General features: G+C 51.4%; 3 protein-coding genes across 3 annotated transcripts; all 3 read right to left on the minus strand.

Moving 5' to 3' along the window:
- Nucleotides 1–47: 47 nt before the first annotated feature.
- On the minus strand, nucleotides 48–3,667 carry V8C40DRAFT_79614 (uncharacterized protein). The gene is made up of 3 exons (XM_083223434.1): nucleotides 2,903–3,667; nucleotides 361–2,778; nucleotides 48–291 (listed from the first exon to the last, which is right to left on the minus strand). The coding sequence occupies exons 1-3, from the start codon at nucleotides 3,515–3,517 to the stop codon at nucleotides 172–174; spliced, it is 3,153 nt and encodes a 1,050-aa protein (XP_083069496.1). The 5' UTR covers nucleotides 3,518–3,667; the 3' UTR covers nucleotides 48–171.
- Nucleotides 3,668–5,829: 2,162 nt separating this feature from the next.
- V8C40DRAFT_79633 (Sodium/hydrogen exchanger family domain-containing protein) lies at nucleotides 5,830–8,265 on the minus strand. Its single transcript, XM_083223435.1, has 3 exons — nucleotides 8,040–8,265; nucleotides 6,671–7,866; nucleotides 5,830–6,603 (listed from the first exon to the last, which is right to left on the minus strand). The coding sequence occupies exons 1-3, from the start codon at nucleotides 8,170–8,172 to the stop codon at nucleotides 6,250–6,252; spliced, it is 1,683 nt and encodes a 560-aa protein (XP_083069497.1). The 5' UTR covers nucleotides 8,173–8,265; the 3' UTR covers nucleotides 5,830–6,249.
- Nucleotides 8,266–10,909: 2,644 nt separating this feature from the next.
- V8C40DRAFT_79692 (cytidine deaminase-like protein) lies at nucleotides 10,910–13,027 on the minus strand. Its single transcript, XM_083223436.1, has 2 exons — nucleotides 12,495–13,027; nucleotides 10,910–12,442 (listed from the first exon to the last, which is right to left on the minus strand). Exons 1-2 carry the CDS (start codon nucleotides 12,734–12,736, stop codon nucleotides 11,410–11,412), a joined length of 1,275 nt encoding a protein of 424 aa, XP_083069498.1. The 5' UTR covers nucleotides 12,737–13,027; the 3' UTR covers nucleotides 10,910–11,409.
- Nucleotides 13,028–14,327: the final 1,300 nt, after the last annotated feature.

Genomic DNA, 14,327 nt, shown 5'->3' on the forward strand with positions numbered 1-14,327 from the left:
GGCAAGAAAGATGAAATAAGCAAGCACGCATGCCTCGTTATAGTCTTCATCAATAGAGATATAACTGAAATGAGATGAAAGAAATGAGATAAATGTACAAAGTTTGGCCGTTTTTCTTCATCGTGGCATGTCGTTAACAGCACTAAACGTTGCCGGTTCGGAATTCATCACTCAAGAATGTGAAGAAAACAGGGTGTGGACAATGGCTCTGATAGAAGCCCAGATGAAAGGGAAAAGCTCGGGGAAGTAGCTGTAAAGCAGCGCGCAAATCATCACCAGGAGAAGAGGGATCTGGTAGAAAGAGAAATTGTTAGTTACTGACTTTGGATTGAAGATAGAGAAATAATAGTCTCGACTTACCCAAATGAAGAAGAGGTTTCGATCATTGCTAATCTTCTTCAACTTCTGTTCCCGGGCTCGCAAGAAGTTCTCTTGCTGTTCCTTGGTGATGGCATGCTTGCGTCCAATCTCGAGGATTGCAGGGGGCTCGACAGCCGGAGCCTTGCCTCTCATCACCAACTCCACCTCCTCCTCCTCATCATCTTCAAACTCATCATGTTGGAACATGGCCGCAGAAGCTGATGACTCCGCCTCGTCCTCGTATTGGAACACGGCCGCAGCAGCCGAGGACTCTGACTCGTCATGGCGGATGGAGCGTTTCAAATCCGCCTCCGCATCAGCGGCAGCTCGGGCCACGGATAGAACAGCCTTGGAATCCATATCCTTCGTGTCCGCATCCTTTCCTGGGTAGATGTCAGAATAAGCGGGAGGAGCTGCCGCAGAATTCATGTACGACGAGAGATCCCACCAGCGCCCGTCCGCCTTTGTGCCATCGTCGCTTGCATTATCTGGGCGGCCACCGGGCATGGTGGGCATGGCGGGCATGGCAGCCATCAGATCCTGTACCTTTCGCAAGATGGGTGGGTTTGGAATATAAGCGTTGTAGATGGGCAGGTTGAGATTCATGTTCATGGGAGGAATGAATCTGCGGCCAAAGAACGACATGGCTGCGCGCATGAGTTGGTTTTCATTGTCGTCGATGTATGTAAACACCGGAGGCTGCATGCCCAGCGGTGCCGCGGCCCTTTGCGGCCCAAAGGTTACAGGAACTGGGCCAGCAACCGTAGAAGGAGGCAGCAGGCATACAAGTGATGCCTCGCTCCAAAAGGTAGTTGTAGTGGCCTTGTGGTCGCCAAACCAAATCTCCAGTCCCTGGTAAAAGCCAGCACCAAGCACGGTAACTTCCATGCCCCCATTAAGCGAGCCTTCGGCAGGAATGATTTTGTGGACAGTGGACTGTGCTCTTGGCGGGTTACTAGCGGCAACACCCAGAGAATAAAGATCAGCGTCCGAGGCTTGGCTAACCGGGTTATGCGGCACCAGGTTGACTGCACTCCGCATACTGCTCGGGCTAGGAGGGCGAGTAGAGCTGGATGATACTGGCGTGGGATAGAGCCCAGTCATGACCGAGTTGTTTGTGACAAAGCTATCCATGGACAAGTTGTCCATGCTCTGGGAACGTCGCTGGGCAAACCACGGGTCGTTGGTTATAGGGTTTGTTACGGGGGACCCATTGGTAGCCGATAACTGTGGGGTGACCGCACCAAGCACGGCTTCTGGCTGTTGGAAAGAATGGAGGTTAGGAGCGAAGGGCGAGGTGACCGCGGAGGTAACCTGGGTGGAAGCGCCTTGGGAAGCCATGTTTGGTGAAGCATCCAGGGGCGTCATGGTCAAAGCCTGGGGAACTCTGGTAGGGGTTGGGGTGCTCGCTTTCCTCTTCTTGGCTGGGCCTTGAGGCTCAAGCTCAGGAGCATCGTCCGTGGGTGAGGTGACCACAGTCTTGTGGTCGTCCGTTATCATGATCGAGCCGGACATGGCCTGTGCAACGACCTTGCCTTCCCAGTCCTTGAATGTGAAGATGACGTTGAAGCCTGTCTTCTCCTTCTGGTGACGGCAGTAGCATGCGAGTCGCATAGGAACCACAACTTGCATGGCGGTGGGACACTGTCGGAACAACTCTGCTTGCGATGGTCCTTCCGAGTCCTTCTCTTTCTCGTTGCTGGGGGGTCGCCAATCTTTTATCTCCTTGGTGTTGAATATAATGATGCGGCGCGATTCATCCATATACCAGGATTTCTCTTCGTCAGACTTAGTGTGGTTCTTCTTTCTTCCAGCTCGCTTGCGCTCTCTTTCGATACATTTCTTGCAGATGCGAATTTGGCAGCCATTTTGTGTCTCGTGCTCAGCCTCTTCAGGAGAAGGAAGATAGTCGTGAGGAACCGTGGCAGCTCTCTCCAGCGCCTTCTTTCTCAACTCAGGCTGATCCATGGGGGTCGTGCAAACCAAGCTGACATACAGCTCTAGCGTATCGGGGGACGGCTGCGGAAGGGGCTTGGCCCTGAGTTTAGGTTTGGAAATTGTGTGGGGAGGCAAATGTAATTTGGTGATGCCAAAAGGTAGATGAGACAGTGTCATGGTTACCGCCATCTGCGTCTCTACGCGGGATTTGAGCGTAGATTCCTGAATGTGCAGCCCATACTCACCCGTGTAGGTAAACACGGGGTTGTCGGAAACTGGCATTTGTTGCATGTACTCTTGTTGCAAGGCTTGGTGCATTTGTTCTTGGGCAGGCGGCTGTCCGGCCTGCGAAAAGTCAGGCATGAAAAATGGCCAATCTTGGCCTGCTTCGGATGAAGGTCTGGATGACATGACGCTGTTTGGTGATAACTCTGGGCCCGCCGCTCTCTTTTGTCCTCTCGGAATGGCCATTGTTGGCTGCTAGGTGAATGTTAGTCAATACCTTCCTGAAGTACCATTTCTTGAATTTCCCGCCATGACGTTCCGCCACACACACAAACACGGAAAAAAAAGTAAAAATTAGAATAAGAAAATATAAACATACCGAACTCTCTTGCTGCTGGCCTGATTTTTCTGACCCCGGCGATTCCACATTCATCGGGCTGTTGGTCGGGGTGGCGAATGCTGCTGCAGCAGAGCCGTCCGGGACAGCACCGAAAACGAACGGCCGGTCCGTCAAGGCTTCGTTGCGTCCGCCAAAATCAAATAGCTCCGATGCGCCAGTATTTTCAGGTGCTCCAAGGAAGGTCGACGACTGTCCAGCGAGAGCAAATGGAGAAATCTCGGTCTTGCGAAGGGCGGCCATCAAATCAAGATGAGCATTCGTCCTCAATTCGAAGTTGGATGTATCTACTGCTTTGCCGGGTGCCCGGGGAGACGCGGAGCCGGAATCGTACTCCTCGTCAAAAAGAGAGCCGTTAGGCGAGTCGAGGAAGGGTCCAGTCGCGACAAGTCCCTGCGCGTCCCAGAAATTTTTCATATGGTCGGTGTCAATGGCGCTCATGTGCTGTTGGAGATCGTCGGGGCTGAAGAAGGTGTTTGAGGCGGCAATCATGTCATCGTTCAAATCTCGAATTTCTTCGTCTCTGGGAATTGATTGTGCTCGTGCAATGAGCGGATCGCCAGCGCCAGATCGAAATGGAGTCGAAGTTGAGGCCATGATTGGCAGGGGCGATCTGGTGTGCGCGTCTGCGTCACGGCGGCTGGTGATGGAAGCGGCCGTCGACCAGGAGCCTGCTTTTGTCGCCTGTCTCGTCGTTTGTTTTTCTCTTCCCTTGTGTCAGCGGTGCGATTCGCAGATAAGCCGGTCGAGATAACGGTGTTGGGCTCGAAAGTGTGGGGGTGTGTCTTAGGAGTCGAAGACGTTATGTGCGAGATGGAGGAGAAAAAAAGGGTCCTTTTTTGGGGGGTAACAATCGTCGAGGCCGGCGAAAAATCGATTGTCCCAGATGCAAAAGCCCTATAGTTGCATGTTTCCCAAATGGCGCGGTGGCAGCGACACGGAAAACAAGACAGCCTGGGAGCGAGAAACAGGGGTGGTGGATGGGAGGTTTGAGAGAGAGAATATGGGAGAAGGAGAGAGAGGGTTTTTTTCTGGCGACCGGGCGGAAGTTGACGAACGTCGGCGAAGCCAGCCGATAAACAGGCGGAGAGCAAGCACGCGCACACACTCACTCACCTGTATTTTAGTGCAGAGGGTCAGAAGACCGCGGTTGGGGCGCTTGGTCGGCCGCGACTGTGAGAGTGAAAAGGAGAGTATCGTGCGGTATTCTGATGCTATTCGCGTCGTTTTCTGTGATTTTTGATCGTGCAATGCAATGAGATGAGATGAGATGAGAATGCAAATGGTCGCCGTGTCGATGTGAGGAGAACAAGACAAGATGCAGGCCGCCGATAAGAATCCGACCGCTGTATTCGTACAGTAGCAGTAAACAACACTGGGGCCCCCGTTATAGGCACGGTGTGGGCAGCGGGCAGTGCAAACAGTGAGTGGACAGCACCTGGACCAGCATTGAGGCCGATTTTGTGCGTTTCGGCAACGACGGGCGTGAGGCCTTTGCAATCTCCTCGAAAAAAAATACAAGTCGAAGTTGAGATGCATGAACTTGCCAGCGGTTATGCTTAGCAAAATCTTGGAACTTGAAGAAGCTTATTTGTGCATTGCTGAGGCCACCTGGTATACTTTGTACCGCGATGCGTCTGGCGGTCGGCCGCTGCGTTTCAAAACCTTAGCATCAGATACCTGAGTCGCCACCGCAGTTGCTAGGCGCTGGAGGTAGCGATTGAGGCCACCGGCGCCCTGACGGCTGCGAGAGTATACGCACCCGCATGTGTGCGCCGCGCACCACCGGCAAGGCTCGCTCTCACTGGCCCGTCACGATGCACCAGTGTACATAATACTGTAGTACTCCGTCCGCAGACTGTCGTCATACACACTGTGCCCCATCCACAAGAGACAAACCCTTGCCCGTGCATATGCAGCCATTTTAAAGTCGTTCAATAGCATGGCGCTGACGCATACAGTGTCATAGATTCGCCGCGCAACTCGTCTGCCGCTTCTGCCAAGGGTATCTGACTCTGGCTTGTCCTTCATTGGCCGACTTGGCACCGCTTCGTCGAACCCCAAAGAGTTGCTACAGTATTAATCCCCATACTTGCTGACTCGGCAATCGTGGACTCGATTCAGCTCCGACTGTTGGCAAGGCCGAAGCTGTGACTCTTGTCTGTTCTGTTCTGTTGAACCCACCAGCTGTCAAAGAGCCACGTGTTCGTGACGTTCCCCGGATCTACCTGTCTATACTTGGGTATACGATGAAATCGTGACCACGAATACCGAGGCAGAGGAATGACGACGATGCAATACTGTCCTCGGACGGCTAATCCAATACCCCCGGTCAACCAAGTACCTGCGTAAATGCAACAGGGCCCTTGTGAGCTCGCGCCACGAGACCAATGCAATGCACTCTGTCATCATCGGCCCTCCAATCTCCAGCCACAGCATCCATCCATCCAAGTATACACAGTATCTCGAGGCTTGAACGATGGCTGGATGGCACTGATGAACAGCAGCCCGACAGCGCCACCGGAACTAAAACCAGGCACATCCTCTGCCAATCTTGCCTTTAGCCCTTGTATTAACTTTGACCGCCTGCTGGTGGTCTTATCGCGAGTCCGCAAGACCTCCTCAAGCGAACCCTCCAATACATCATGAAATGGCTTCTCGCAAACACTGTCCCCATAAATAACACCTTTCGACTGGAGCACTTCCTTCGTCCCCAGCATGTCACAGTTTCCAGATTTCAAATGGAACCGACGCGTGTTTTGCTGAGGCTGCGGTTTGTTGGGAATTTGGGAATTGACTTTGAACGAGTTGTAACGGCTGCTACCGAACCCCTTGCCTGTATGCAGTTAGACTGGAAGATCATGACACACATGGAACGGCCTCACGGATGAAAAAAGGCTTCCGTTCAGCTTGAAAGCTGGCCTATTTGGTGTTATGCTTGAATTTCTTGATTATCTAGACTAATCAGACGAAAGAGATATTTGCTGCTGCCTATATACATCTATATATGAAGAGGCACGGTGAGGTAATAAAGTCCGCGGGAATAAGCCACCGGCACTCAAATGGGTACGTTATAGAAAGTATGCGGGAGTATCGTATAAGCATCATGGCTTTTAGCCAAAAGGCTTAAGCCATCACTCATGAGGTACGGAAATAATCGAGAATAGGCCCAAAATAAGCATAATGCAGGAACGCCGACGAAGTTGACTTTTGGGAGGGGAAAAAATATGCATATTTTTGGCTTCTACATGCTCAGCTCACCCAGCGCCATGTAGAAGCCAACACATCCCGGGAATACAGAGTCAGTACGCCCGACGGACGCCAGTTCGTCATGGGAGGGGGTTGCTCCTCCTCGAACCGTCAGTCCTCACTCGCCGAATCGGCTCGAGATCTTGCCAAACGATTCTTGGGGTATTTGCATCAGACGGAGGTGTAGACCGCGGCCTTGCAGGGTCCGAAGTGCCGTCATTATTCGTACGAATAATGCTTCCGAGGACGGCAGGATTATTCACTACCGGCATCTCCTCGGTATCCTTTGCGACAGAGAACCATCTGGACATGGTAGTAATGGCTGTGCCGTAGTACACGTTGCCGCCGTTGCTGTTTTCGGTGAGAACACGAGAAATGGTTCGCGGGGCCAAGTATCCGATCTTGCCCAGCGGAATGCTCAAACCATGGACAATCTGATAAAATTGAGAGTTAATATATGTCATGTTAAACCTTGATTTCATGAATTAAAAAACAACTTACAACGCTACAAACGACCAGGAACCAAACCACAATTCTCACCATGGCGCCCAGTTCCTTGACGTCGCTTCTTGGGTTCCCGTCTTCATCACTCATGAACTTTTCAATAAATTCCAAAGTAATAAACAGATAGAACACCGCAGAGACTCCTATTGGGCCGAAGAAGCCAACAAAGAGTGCCTGGTGCGTGCCGGTAATTTGGTGAATCCATCTATGCAAACCAAAGATCCAGGGGAGACGCCTCACGAGCAGCACTGCAATGCCGAGAGGCACCAGTTTGTAAAGAGGAATTATGGTATTGTAGCGAAACTCGGTCCAAGGAATATACGCTCCATACCACAAGAATATGGTGACGTTGAGCAGCATGTCAATCGTAGGCTGCAAAGAGTCATCCAGCGTTTCGAGACGAAACCAATCGTCCCAAGTAAATGCATTTCCAGCAATAAAGCACGCCAGGACGTCATCTGTGCCAATGAGCCCGCATGTACCGAGCACAAACAAGGCCAATGATATAGCAGACACAAGGAAGCTTTCGCGGTCGACGTAGTTGCGCTTCACAGCCCAGCGGAGAAGCTCCTTGGCTAGCAATCCCACTACCGCACCATAGATGATGCTCAAGAGGATCGTGTACGCCCAAGTGTACGTGAACCAAAGCCCCATGGCCTCTCCACCTCCGCCAGAGGTAGCTCCAGAGCCAACAAACTTGATCAGATACAGGGCGAAGAAGAGGAATGGGTAGCCCAATCCATCATTGGCACCAGATTCGGCAACGATGAGGTTCTGCAGTTCCTTGGGAATGTTGTGGTCGGCAAATTTCCCCTTAACAATAACAGCAGACAGCACAGGATCCGTAGGCGTGACACAGGCGCCCACAGCCAGAGCGTGCAAGAAGTTTGGCGTCCCGGCAAAGGCCCAGACAAGCAGGCTCGTGGCAAGCCACATGAAGGCCATGCCAGGGCCAAGCAGCAACCCCAGAGACTTGCGCTCCCTCCACAGATACTTGCTTGGCAGCTGCACGCCTGCAAGGACTAGCTGCACGCCAAGGACAAGTCGCGAGAAGTTGAGCGTGATGTTGCTCAGACGAGTCTCCGCGCATTCGACGTCGATGCCGCCCTTCGTGGCACATTCAGTATAGGCATCCGGCCGAATGAAATTCGCACCATGAGGCCCAAAGGCAACTCCAATTAGGAGAGAAATAACTGCATCACGCAATCAGCAACCCGATACAGATCAAATGACGTTGGCGTGGGGGGAGAGACATCATCAGAGGGCATGCCAGACAAATGAGACACTCTCCACCGAAATGCAGAAAAAGGAAGAAGAAGAAAGACAGCGAAAGGAAAAAGAAGTAAACACGGGCGGCATCACTCACGAGCTTCCGACAAGTAGTAATTCTCCTTCAAGAGATACGACACCAGCCCAAACAGCGATATGAACCCCCCCAGAAACGCAACCACGATGTTGAAGTTGGACAGCGCCAGCGGAACGGCCCAGATGTTGGCCATTGTGACGCCTCAGCTAAATGTTAGCAACGCGAAATGTGAGCAGCAATAGTAAAGGCAGCAGCGGCCATTCTTTTTCGCCAAGGCCCCCAAGTCTCTTTATCAGAACTTCCCCCAAGATTCGCCCAAGGAGAAAGTCGGAAGGATTCCCTCAGCTCAGGTGAGACAAAGTTGGTAGATATATGGTAGATGAGAAGAGGCAAAAAAGCCCAATCAACGTCAAGATCCAATCCCACTCTGCAAGTAGCAGCACACACAGACTTAGAGATCGTATACAAAGGATTGGTTCAAGAATCTCGGTCGGGAAAATCTCGAGATGACTCTTTCTTGGCGACAATGTCGGTAAGTGGCGTTTTTGTCCAGTCAGCCCAGAAAAAAATTCTCCACCAAAGACAGCTTTGGTTCCCGATCCAAAGAATTTGGCGATGATCCCTGTAGAGCAGCCACAAAATCCTGCTAATGCTGGGTGGTTATTTGGTTATGTAAAAAATTATGTACATGTTATCTTGAGAGTCATCCTGAATTGGTAGAGTCGCATTCAGCCCTTATCTATATGTTTCCCCCTCCCTTCTCGCTATTATCTTTGAAATCTTGGTATTTGTACAAGCACGGGCTGGCAGAAACTACAGCGGCTCAAGCAGACATAAACAGCGAAACTCCAGGTATCAATTCACGACCTTCATCAGCTAATATGTAAATTACCCTACAAGTTCACAAATCCCTCCAGTTGCCGTTACAATCATTAATTCTCATGCCCAACTCCGTGGTATGAATGCTTTTCCCGTAACACCTTCATATCTTCTCCGCAGTCTGTATATTGCAACCACACTGCCGGAAACAAACGGGAGGAAAAGGCCCCCAAAAACATTACTCTCATCTCTATCGGTCATAGGGGGCCGAATACCGCTGATCTCAGGGAAGATTGGCGCCTCTAACGGCCAACCGGTCTGCAGCAATGTTGCCAACATTTGTGGCATGGCCCTTTACCCATTGGAAGTAGGTTCGGCCACCCGCCTTGTTTCGCTCCTCTATCTTGTCGAGGACGGCCCGTATAATGTCCTGATTCTTCACTTTTTCGCCGCTGGCTGTCAGCCAATTCTTCCGCTTCCACCCGATCGCCCATTCAGTCACACATTTGATCGAATACTGGCTATCGCTGTGAATGCGGACATGCTGTTCCAAAGGCGCAATCTCCAAGGCGCGCTGCATGGCCATGAGTTCCGCTCGCTGGTTCGTTTGTGGCTCGCCGGGTAATCTTTCCGCCAGGTTGCGAGGATCCTTATCTCCAAAGTAGACACCCAAACCAGCGCGGGAGCCGGCTGTGCCATTGGCCAAACTGCTTCCATCTGTCCATACGTCGAGAACGTCTTCTGCGGGCTTTTTCGCGGCCACCTCCTGTATGGGAGTGAACTTTTTGATGGTGACAGGCTCTTCTTCAACCTCCACCTTCTTCACTGGCTCCACCACCTTCTCTCCCAAAGCCTCTATCGCTTCTCGATTACCATATTGTCGGATGTATGCGACGGCCTCTGCACGGGTTCCAAAGCGCTTGTACTTGGGGCCCTTGATGCCGGTTATGGACTTTGAAGCTTCAGACCAGTCTGTAAAGATGCCCGTGGGGTTGCCGACTGCGACGGCATAGAATTTTGCGGGCTCATCAGCCACAGCAACTTTTTTCCCGGCGGCAAACGCTTCGGCATCGTCTCTAGAAACGAAAGATTTGACTATGAGACAATAGAGCAACGATTAGAAACACTGAATCGCCCAACGCTCATCAACTCGCCAGAAAATGACCACTCACAAATGGCACCCTTGAAGCCAGCCGTCTGCGCTTGACATTCCGAGTATGTCAGGTACACGCCGGGGACAAAGCCCGCTTGTACGGCATAGTATTTTTGCATGTTGTCCGTCTTCCTCTTCTTCGAAAGACTCGGCGCCGCAGCGCTAGTAGAGGCCGGTCGTTTGTTGTTGCTGCCCATGGTCTTGAGCGTCGTGTAAGTTGTTAAGCCAAACCTGAAAACAGACGAGCCGGGGGCCAGGTCATAATATTCTCGCGCCAGGCTCGGCGCTGCGGTGCGAGCTCGGAAAGGGCTTGATCGCAGCCTGGTCACGGTCACGGCCAGCCGCACCACACAGCCAAAGCGGCGTCGGGAGAGAATCGTGTCGGGGCCAAACTCGGAGCGTGCCGCGCTTATGCCGTTGGCGATGATGTTCGCACAAGGCTGAGGGCGAAGGCGCATCAACTTCACATCAATGGCATGGCGATTAGCCAACGAGGGAGAGGCCGACCGGGCTTTTGCAGCTGAGCGGGCGCTCGGACAGTCGGTATTTTAAAAGAGACTTTGCGGGAGCTGCGCGGAGAGACGAGAGATGCCAGGCGAGGAAGCGAAGGCGAAAGGGGGGGGGGGGGTTCTGCCCTTGGAGAGCAAGGCAGAGCAGCCGCGTGATTCGCGCAAACTTTAGGAGGGGCAGCTGCCCGCTTTCCCGCCTGTGGAGACGCCGGGGTCTGTTGCATTTGCCGCGATGCGACCTCAGTAGAAGTGAGGCGCCGGATCCCTGTGATGTCGGTGGTTAGGGCAGCTTTGGGGCATCTCTGCCGCCCAGCCCTCCAAGCGTGAGCTCTGCTTCGTATTAACGTTGGTGATGAAGAGCGCCGGAGATGTGATATGTGAGGCCGTTTGCAAGGCATGTGTATGAACATGAACCTACCCTGTAATAAAGTGTAAAAGCCCGAGTGTAAATCAGTCAAAACGAGTCTCAGCAAGCTAGAAGCCATCGCATCTCTCCATTTTCCATACATCAAGAATATGTAAATGCCCTTTTTGTTTTATTGCTCCCTTGATGAGCTAAGCTAATAATACAAATCTTTGCCAATGACAATACAGCCGTCCGTTCGCCGTTCCATGCCGTACTAAAAATCACAAACTTTCCACAAAGTAATCTGATACCTCGTAATTCGTACCGAGTCCCTTCAGCGAACAGAGGATTATCTAACCCCTCTCCCTTTCCTTGTAACACTCCTCTCGGTCGTCGCCAATAGCGTCGTAGCAATATGCATTTTCCATCATAAATTACTCGTATAAACAGACGCAACACGATGCAGCAACAGCGCGTTATACTTTTACCAAAACCATACCACTTAGCTTGGGCGTTCCCCTGCCCGGAGGACTCCATCGTCCTGCACTGCTCCAGCCAGCGAGGGCAGTGTCGAGTCTCATATCGTCCTCGGAGGTGGTAATCCTAAACGTGAGTGGTTGGGTCAACAGAGGGGAGGTCAGGTACGCCGTCACTCTCCCACTCCCAGGCCAGCAAGCTCCAGTTGAGCTCTCGTCTCCAGAAAAGACCCAATCCTCGTCCACCTCCATCAGGACGATCATCTGAGCTCAGGCCGCCCGATTGAGGCATATGGTTGCAGAATACCGCCTTTCCCATGCGTGAGTGGAGCACACCCATGGAGCACGCTACGCATGGTTCGTGAGTAACGTAGAGCTCCAGTCCATGGCATAGGTAGCCGTCTCTGTTTGGGTGTTCTTGCTTGTAACACTCTCTTTCCAGCTCAATCAAGGGCACGTCCTGGAAGGCGTCAAAATCCAAATTGGCGTACTCCATCGGTTGTTCGGTAGCCAATCGCTCGTATCGGACGAGTTTCTGGGCCACCATGCTAATAGCGCGCAGGACGCAGTGTGACATGGGATTGTTGCCACCCATGATTAGGGCACCTCCTTGGTGGTGTCTAGCATCACCAGCAAGTCCAACGAGCTCTGTGCCGTGTTCGCTTCTCTGGACAATCACGGCACCCATGGCCTCTCCAATACCAGCTTCCTTGGCCTGGAGAGCGACGCGATGGGCTAAGGCCATCCAAATTGCTGTATCATGTTTGATATCGTCGGTGCCACGAGCCACCATGCCCGGATGTGGCCCCAGAGGATTATTCTTGCGATAGACAGTTGGCCAGAACTGCGAAGACCACATGGCGGCCTGGACCTGGGAGGTCGGTGCCAACAATGGAACTGGAATAAGACTAATGAAGGGTTCCTTCTCGATTCCTTCCACGCCAGATAGCAGCTCAATGAGTTCCTCTTGGGAAAAGTCCTTGGCCTCTCCGACTATGATGTATATCCAGGTAGATTTTGCAGTGTGAATCTGCCGTCCAACTGGCGTGTCATTCATCAACTGCGTCTTGAGATGAGCAGGGAGGTCTGATGGCTTTGCGCATCGACGAAGGTGCGGTAAGGTATTAGCGTTACCGTCAGGACACATGTCGCGCAGGAGGCTAAAGGTTGGTTAGCATACAGTAGATTGTGAGCATGGAAATGAAAACTTGCGTGATAACGTCGTTAGCGGACTTGGTTGGAGCTCTGGTAATGTACGCCTGCACAATAGTGTGGTCTTGGCGAACCTCCTGGGTCGTTTTTAGAGGGATGAGCACTCCTCGAGGCAGGTTCTGAGCTCGAAGATCATCAATTAATGGGTTCGGCGAAGCGCCTCTGAATTGACGGGGTTCTTTGATCTCAAGGTCAAGCCCTGCCTCGCCATTTCCTTCATAGTAGTCCATTTCGACAGCCATAATGATCTGTCGTGTTTGGGTTCGTCCTCGTCAAGGAAGAGGAGATGATTCTCTGCTTGGATAGATTCAAGGCAAAGGGTTGATTTCAGCTGACGAGGACTTCTCTGCAAGAAAAAGTGTGTGTGTTCGAATCACCAGTGGACACAAGCTATCCTATCTTCGCGATTTCGGGTGCCTTGGCAGTAGTGAGAGGATATAAAGTAAGAAACCCTTTGATGGCTTATGATGCGTCAAAAGAAGATAAGGGTGGCCTGAATGAGTTACTGGGGGGATGATTTGGACCAGCCCACGTGAAAAAAAGCAACTGGCAGCCAACTGCTATCGGTTGCGATTTCTGATAGGTTGGGAGACTTGAAGACTTGGAGACTTGGAGCAGAAACGAAGGGAAGGTGCTAGCAATTTCAGAAGAAAATAAAATGGCTAGGCGCTGCTCTGATGAGGTCGAGTCTCGTTTGCCTAGGCGACGGCGATAGTTGTTTTGGTTGGCCAGGAAAAGGCGATCTGTTGAACGTGACTTGAACAGGCACAGAAGCTCCAACAGCCGGGGTAAGGTTGCCCTGAAAGTACCTTTTAACCCAGACTCTAAAGAGCAACTGTCCAAAGACACAAAGTGGGAGCGATAAGATGAATGGGTTCTCTTGCCACTTGGGGCTGTTGCTGAAGGCAGTTCGCTTGGGAATTTGTTAGAAATAGAGAACGCATGGATTTTAATTTTTTTCTTTCTTTTTCATGAGATGCCGATGATAAGTCGTCATGTGACCGGATGATAAGAGGAGATTTTGACAAGGCTAGAGAGAATACAATAGGCTTACCAGAGTAGCTTTTGAAATTGTGCGTTTGATATGGGCAAGGCTGAGCGGGATTGGAGATGTTCGAACTCTGCGCATTTCAGGTGAGAAGCCGGTGAGGATCGTAGAGAAAAGTGGGGACTAGATGGGAAAACGCAGGCGCTGGTTGGCCATGAGATCGGCAGGCACAGCGCCCCACCTAAAATCTTCACTTGCATCTCAGATATAGAGTCACGGCGAGTTTCATATGGAAACACAGCATTTGTTTGTTTTCTTTCTTATGAAAACGGCATTTAGAGAAAAATAGTTTATAGATGATCTGCTCATTAAGTGCTGAATAAGAACAAAATACCATAAAAATGTGGTGAGTCTCAAGAGACTTGTTGGTGACTTTGGAATTTGCGGAATTCTAGAAGTGTTTGAGGCGCTGTGGCTGCAGGTTGTTCCCTCTAAAATGCCCTCTACAAATTTATCCCATGCTGCTGCTACCAATTTCAACTTGGAAACCTCCCAGGCTCCTTCGAAACCTACCCAAGACACCATCATCAAATCATTAGGCGATGTGATCCAACGTTTTCCTCCATCCAACGTTGCTTGCAGCCACCGCAGCTAGTACCCAAAAATCCGACTTCCACTTTACTTCGTGCATCAACTGCAAATTAAGCATCAGTTGCTAGCACAGAGTACTCCGCACGAACTAGCCTAGGGAACAGGCTCCATGCAACTCCAACTGCTGTTCCCCATGATTTTCCAACACTTGTTCCTCCAACGTTTAATATCGGGCGACGCCACCAACGCTGCAT

This window comes from Trichoderma camerunense, assembly GCF_050948025.1.
Source record: "Trichoderma camerunense strain CBS 138272 chromosome Unknown V8C40scaffold_18, whole genome shotgun sequence".
NCBI classification, from domain to species: domain Eukaryota; kingdom Fungi; phylum Ascomycota; class Sordariomycetes; order Hypocreales; family Hypocreaceae; genus Trichoderma; species Trichoderma camerunense.

What these genes read in the sequence shown, in the direction of transcription:
- V8C40DRAFT_79692 (XM_083223436.1), bottom strand. Translation starts at nt 12,736, where the DNA reads ATGGCTGTCGAAATGGACTACTATGAAGGAAATGGCGAGGCAGGGCTT. An exon ending in TCCGCTAACGACGTTATCAC is followed by an intron (nt 12,443 to 12,494) that starts GCAAGTTTTCAT and finishes ACCAACCTTTAG; the next exon opens with CCTCCTGCGCGACATGTGTC.
- V8C40DRAFT_79614 (XM_083223434.1), bottom strand. Translation starts at nt 3,517, where the DNA reads ATGGCCTCAACTTCGACTCCATTTCGATCTGGCGCTGGCGATCCGCTC. An exon ending in GCCAGCAGCAAGAGAGTTCG is followed by an intron (nt 2,779 to 2,902) that starts GTATGTTTATAT and finishes ACATTCACCTAG; the next exon opens with CAGCCAACAATGGCCATTCC. An exon ending in GAAACCTCTTCTTCATTTGG is followed by an intron (nt 292 to 360) that starts GTAAGTCGAGAC and finishes TCTTTCTACCAG; the next exon opens with ATCCCTCTTCTCCTGGTGAT.
- V8C40DRAFT_79633 (XM_083223435.1), bottom strand. Translation starts at nt 8,172, where the DNA reads ATGGCCAACATCTGGGCCGTTCCGCTGGCGCTGTCCAACTTCAACATC. An exon ending in TTACTACTTGTCGGAAGCTC is followed by an intron (nt 7,867 to 8,039) that starts GTGAGTGATGCC and finishes TGCGTGATGCAG; the next exon opens with TTATTTCTCTCCTAATTGGA. An exon ending in TCCTGGTCGTTTGTAGCGTT is followed by an intron (nt 6,604 to 6,670) that starts GTAAGTTGTTTT and finishes CAATTTTATCAG; the next exon opens with ATTGTCCATGGTTTGAGCAT.